The following is a 5,987-nucleotide window of genomic DNA, read 5'->3' as shown; positions in this document are numbered from 1 at the left end:
ATGTTAGGGACAGACAAGCCCCCTGTGGTGTATTGGATCGAGCACTCGGTGCTCGATTGTGTTGGACTGTCACCACTACTGAGTTCTGTAATACACTGGTCGAGCCTAGTAGTGTGTGATGTCTCCGTCAGCAAAGATCAGACTTGTGCCGCATCCTCGTCTCCGTGTACTTATATATATTAGTGACTACAGGCAGTACACCCACATGCTACACAAAGTGCGGCAGAGCAGTTAGGCGCCCTGCCAGATACAATGACTAACCTCAGGGTTCTTTTGTGTGATCATTCAAGTGTTTATTTAAAAAAAAAGAAAAAAGAAGGTGAAACAAAGAGTACAAGGTGTGTTTAACCTGAAATGTTGCAAGATTGCTGAATGTTCAAAATGTTTACATGCTAACCACCAGAATGTGAAAAGGAAATGGTTTATGTTGTTTAATGAGAGTCATCTGTCATTAAAAAAATGCTGTATTAATCATTGAAGTATGCAAGTAGAAAAGACTTGTTCAGTGTTAATGCCATAGTGTTAATGGTTCGGTAAAGGGTCTACTGTTGAAGCAACTGATGAGTAGGCCACATCTCAGTTGGAAAAGAGGGATGTGGTGTATTGGATCGAGCACTCGGTGCTCGATTGTGTTGGACTGTCACCACTACTGAGTTCTGTAATACACTGGTCGAGTCTAGTAGTGTGTGATGTCTCCGTCAGTAAAGATCAGACTTGTGCCGCATCCTCGTGTACTTATATATATTAGTGATTAAGTTAGTAACCCACGAATAGTAACACTACAATAGTGTACATAAGAGAAGTCACAACACCCCCCATCTCCTGCAGCCTCATCAGTATAGCTATCCTTATACGAGGCCTCTTATTTATTTATTAACATCATTCCGTTATCAATTATTCTTACTTTTAAAGGCGTTTTAAAATCAGAAAATAACCTACATTTTAAAACTTGACCAATTTGTTTTCTTTCGCCTATGTACGCTTCACTAATCTTAAATTCAGGCAACGTAATAGACACAATTGAATGTGGGCGAGTATTGTATCATGTGTTTTAAAGGAAGAGGAATGGCTTTACTAATCTGACAGCATTCTCTGAAGGAGCATTTTAAATGGAGCTTTTCACTGAGTTGAGCGGTATAAAATGGTCCCCAACAACGTATACATTTTTTTCTCACACTAACCTTGTTTAAATAAGCGCTTCTTATTAATTGTAATAGTTATATTATTCCACAAGGTGGAACCATGCAGTGGGAAATTATGGGTAAATATAATTTTCCTATAATATAATAGTATCTGTCTATGGAAATCTGACAGTTTAATTGGCACTGAAGGAGGAGGAGAGAAGAAGAATGAGAAGAAGGAAAAGGCAAAGAAGAAGAAAGTGAAGAAGAAGAAGAAGAAGCAGCCGAAGAAGAAGACGGCGAAGAAGAAGAAGAAGGCGAAGAAGAAGAAAGAAGAAAGAAAGGAGAAAAGAAAGAAGAACGCAAACAAACCAACTTTGCTCCGTCGTGGTTTGCAGATGCAGCCTTTGTTGAACCATGTCTAGAATGAATGTTTTAAGAGCGCTAGTCAGCGAGCTACTAAATGCGGCGGTCGAGGAGATATTAGGAGCCTTCGAGAGGACCATAGTAGAGTATGAGGAAGAGATAGATCGACAGAAGAGGCTGCTGGACGTCTTCTTGCAACCCGAGATTACGGTGCAGAAAATAGGTTCGTAAAATTAAAAGAATAATCGAAACCACGTGCTATTTTATGTATTTATTTCCACTGTTTCCGTTCCACCCCGTTAAAAGTAATCGGGCCGTTATCGTGCGGTCGGACGTGACGATAGCGACGTTTTAGTGACATGAACTACATTTAGCAGGGGTTACTACGGTTTTGAAGCGTATTGTAGCGAATTCGGGAGGGCAGCTAGCCAGCCGCCGCCGGGAATCGCCGATGTTTCGGGCTATCCGGGTTCGATTCATGGCTGCGGCGGATTCTCGGTGCCCCTGAATTCGCTACATTGGTGTCAGAAGTGGGATGGTGAGACCGTGAGGCCGTCGGAAGCGTATGCTCCCGGAGGAGTGAGGGTGCTTCCCGAAGGAGGGGGGGTAGATGACCACGGATGGCTACACTCGCTAGCCCTTGGCTAATGGGTCGGACCAAGCGATTGGCTAACGGGTCGGACCATGGTTAGCGAAATCGCTCGTGGTCTGGGCCACCCGGGTTCGGTTCGCGGCTGCCCCCTGAATTTGCTACAGTATTGTAGCGACAGGGGGGTCGCTCCGGCTGTCGGCGGCTCCGCGCTGGGGGAGCGCAGGGGCTCATGGGATTGTTGGTGTTAAGTTGAAATTGTTATGATTTATGTATTTAAATGCTGTGTTCATGGTTTGGTTATTGTGATGTTTGTTTGGGGTTTGACTTGGACTGTGTAGAGGACTGTTACTGACCTTAGGACCGTGATTTAGACTGATTTCGCCAGTTGCGACATGAGGGTTGGGGGGGGGGGCAACGTTGTGTCGTTCTCTGTTCTGGCCGGTGCGAGTAAAAGCCCAATACACCGAACGGGGTCGTTCGGTGTATTGGGCACGGGAGTTGCGATTAAAAAGAGACCTCTGGGGCGTCCGGGTATCATAGCGGTCTACTCCGTTGCCTACCAACGCGGGGATCGCTGGTTCGAATCCCCGTGTTGCCTCCGGCTTGGTCAGGCCTCCCTACAGACACAATTGGCCGTGTCTGCGGGTGGGAAGTCGGATGTGGGTATCTGTCCTTGTCGCTGCGCTAGCGCCTCCTCTGGTCGGTCGGGGCGCCTGTTCGGGGAATAGCGTGATCCTCCCACGCGCTACGTGAAAAGAAGCGGCTGGAGTGTATCGGAGGAGGCAGGTGGTAGTCTGCAGCCCTCCCCGGCTCGGCAGAGGGGGTGGAGCAGCGACTGGGACAGCTCGGAAGAATGGGGTAATTGGCCAAGTACAGTTGGGAGAAGAAGAAAGAACAGAGCGAGATCTCTGCCTCTCGACTCGTTCTTCTCGCCACCGTATTATTTACGGAGCTGAACACATGCCCGTTAAAGTGGCATCTAATGAGTAACGCATAGCTATAGTTTGTTGGTGTAACAGCCTGCTAGGGTGTAAATAAATAAATGTTTGTTTTGTTCCGCCTTTCAGACTTCGAGCAATCTGATCAGGATTTAAAACAGGAGCAGAGCCCCAGTCTGAGCCAGGAGGACCCAGAGCCTCCTTATATTAAAGAAGAACAACAGGAACTTGGGATCAGTCAACAGGAAGACCAACTGCAGGAAAAAAATGAAATCTCTGGGTCCATATATAACCCGCATTGTGATGGTTCGGGTCTTGGTAAAGATCAGTCTCTGCCCTTGCAGGACAAAAATGATATGTCTGGGTCCATAACTAAACCTGTTTGTGATGGTAGTGGTCTCGGTAAAGATCAGTCTCTGCCCTTGCATTCCCTTGCATACCTAATCGGGAGCGTAACAGAAACCCCAGCCACCTCATCTGAGTTGACACAATCAGATGCAAATGAAGATGACTTTCCAATGTCAGAATCGACTAGTACCTGCCAACCCCTTTCACTCCACTGTCATGCAGCCGAAACTTCCAGCTGTGAAAACAGCAAGGATGGAGATGGAGCGTTAACTGAAGGCTTAGTGCTGAAACCAATTAAAAAGCTTTATAGCTGTGTTTTTTGTGGCAAAGAATGTTCTAACGCCACAAACCTGAAATGTCATATGAGGATCCACACAGGGGAGAGGCCTTTCAGATGCCTCACGTGTGGGAAAATGTTTACCCAAAAGGCACATTTGCAAAAGCATGTAAGGACCCACACGGGGGAGAAGCCGTTTTTGTGCCAGGTTTGTAGGAAAGGGTTCGGCTCGAATTGGCATCTCAAACAACATGTCATGATCCACACAGGTGAGAAGCCTCACACTTGTGGCCACTGCGAAAAGCGTTTCACCGACTATTCGTCTTACAAAAGACACCTTTGGGTGCACACAGGTGAGAAGCCTTATAAATGTGACCACTGTGAAAAGAGGTTTTCTGACAATTCATCTTTTACAAAACACCTTCGTACCCACTTGGGGGCGAAACCTTACCAATGTAATGTTTGTGAGAAAAGTTTCTCCATGAGCGCAGTCCTCAAAATGCACATGAGAATTCATACAGGGGGAAAACCTTATAAATGCAGCACTAGTGATACAGAGTGAATCGCTTCTGCTTGGCTCTGGACAAGTGTCACAGCACACCAGTTAAAGAGAACAGCGCTGAAATTTTTTAAGAACTGATATGTTCTTTTGTAATCTTTCACACCACATGTAGCATTAGCGGCTTGAGTGTCAATCAAATGGTGATCTATTAACAGATTCTATATATATATATATACAATCTGTAGGCATGGAACAGGATTTTATTATCGGAAGTGTAAATGTAGGCATAGAAGTGTAAAGGAACATGCTTTGGTTGCATGTTGGTAACAATCTGTGGGGTGCAAAAGGCGGAACGCATTGGCCGAAATGTTGTCTGGACCTAAAACCTGTGAAACAATCCGGTCTTAGACGTCATCTCTCAACTTGAACTCCCTTGTTGCGTCTCAACTAGCTAATCTGACTAAACAAGGACGGGTGCATGGAAGAGGAAGTCTTCATAAGAAACGGAAGCACCGAAATATTGGCTGTTGTCCCCAGAGGCGACCTCTTGGTTCTGATGATCGAATGGCAGCTCAAAAAGAACTGAAGCAAATTGTTCTTTTTTTTTTCTCAATATCACTCGCTATTTTAGTGTTATTGTGAATCTTTTTCATTATCATTGATACTTGGGACCTGTCTCATGAAGCTCGTTGTTGTTAACCGTGTTTTGATTTATATCTCATTAATTCTGTATAGATGTGATTTGTTTTCTCCTTTCAGGCATGGCAACAACGTACTGTAATTTGTTGCCTCGCAGAGAGAGGGTACAGGGCTTGATCTCAGCCCTTTAGTGGAGAGTTAGTATGTTGTGTGTTGTATGCATGGGTTTTCATCTGGGTACTCGGGCTTCCTCTCGCATTCCAGACATGCATTTTAGGTGAATTGGAGATTGAGTTGCCTAGTATAGTAAATGAATGGAGTTCAGATGTGCCTAGCTTGGCTTGTATATATACTTCAGATAGGTATACTGGTATGTATTGTGAGGCCATATTACCATATTTGAAATGTACAGGCTATATTTCTGACTTTTAGCTGGGGGGGGGGTAATTTGGGTAATCGGATAAGACGCATAGAGGCAAGGGTTATTTGAGACTTGTTACACCCCTTTGCCCTTTGCTTGACAGTTTCTTTTTTATTAGCGTAAAAATTCTGTGCCGAGTGAATGGTCTTAGAAAGGATGTAGGATCCTTATAATGCTTATATGATGTACTCAAGCTATACTATCCTTTTGCCTTTATGAGCAGTAATAAACCTACTTATATAAGTATTTACACTTTTCTGCAATTCCCATCCAGTAATCTCATTTAGGTTTTGCAGCATTACTTTTTGTTGTAAGGTGTTGTGTTATTTACATGAGAATAAATAAAAAATTAAGCCCACGTGTTCATGTTTATTGGTCTTTCTTTTCTTTTTTTGCATTTAGCTTTGCACATATATTTTAGATCATGTATCATGTAGATCATGTGCTATATACACGTTTTTGTCTTTGTGGGCAATAAAAAATAGAATAAATACATTAATGCACAGATAGAACAAAAGGGGTCTTCAAGGGGGATGTCTTTTTGTGTAGCAAACTCCATCAGAAGCCTTTTGCCTATCCAACAGGTTTGGATAGCTTTATGTTTCTGCAGAGGAAATTGGTATTGCATGTTTATAGAGATGCATTCATGACCTGCCAAAACCCTGCTATAACTGACTCAGCAGCAGGGCAGTGATAAGTGTGAAAGTAAACTAACATGAAACACTAAGCGTTATCGTATATTCGTTGTGTATTTGTTTCTTTATGCCTGTGTTGCTATGTGGG

General features: G+C 43.9%; 1 protein-coding gene across 1 annotated transcript; it reads left to right on the top strand.

The window, feature by feature from the left end:
- The first annotated feature begins 1,325 nt into the window (after nt 1-1,325).
- On the top strand, nt 1,326-5,556 carry LOC130120925 (zinc finger protein 226-like). The gene is made up of 2 exons (XM_056289745.1): nt 1,326-1,710; nt 3,147-5,556. Exons 1-2 carry the CDS (start codon nt 1,539-1,541, stop codon nt 4,202-4,204), a joined length of 1,230 nt encoding a protein of 409 aa, XP_056145720.1. The 5' UTR covers nt 1,326-1,538; the 3' UTR covers nt 4,205-5,556.
- The last annotated feature ends 431 nt before the right edge of the window (nt 5,557-5,987 follow it).

This window comes from Lampris incognitus, chromosome 1 (genome assembly GCF_029633865.1).
Source record: "Lampris incognitus isolate fLamInc1 chromosome 1, fLamInc1.hap2, whole genome shotgun sequence".
Lineage (NCBI taxonomy): Eukaryota > Metazoa > Chordata > Actinopteri > Lampriformes > Lampridae > Lampris > Lampris incognitus.
The sequence above is the reverse complement of the archived record's forward strand: the minus strand, read 5'-3'. Positions and strand labels throughout refer to the sequence as shown.

Coding starts and splice junctions, on each gene's coding strand:
- LOC130120925 (XM_056289745.1), top strand. CDS start 1,539: ATGTCTAGAATGAATGTTTTAAGAGCGCTAGTCAGCGAGCTACTAAAT. Junction 1,711..3,146: donor GATTACGGTGCAGAAAATAG/GTTCGTAAAATT, acceptor TCCGCCTTTCAG/ACTTCGAGCAATCTGATCAG.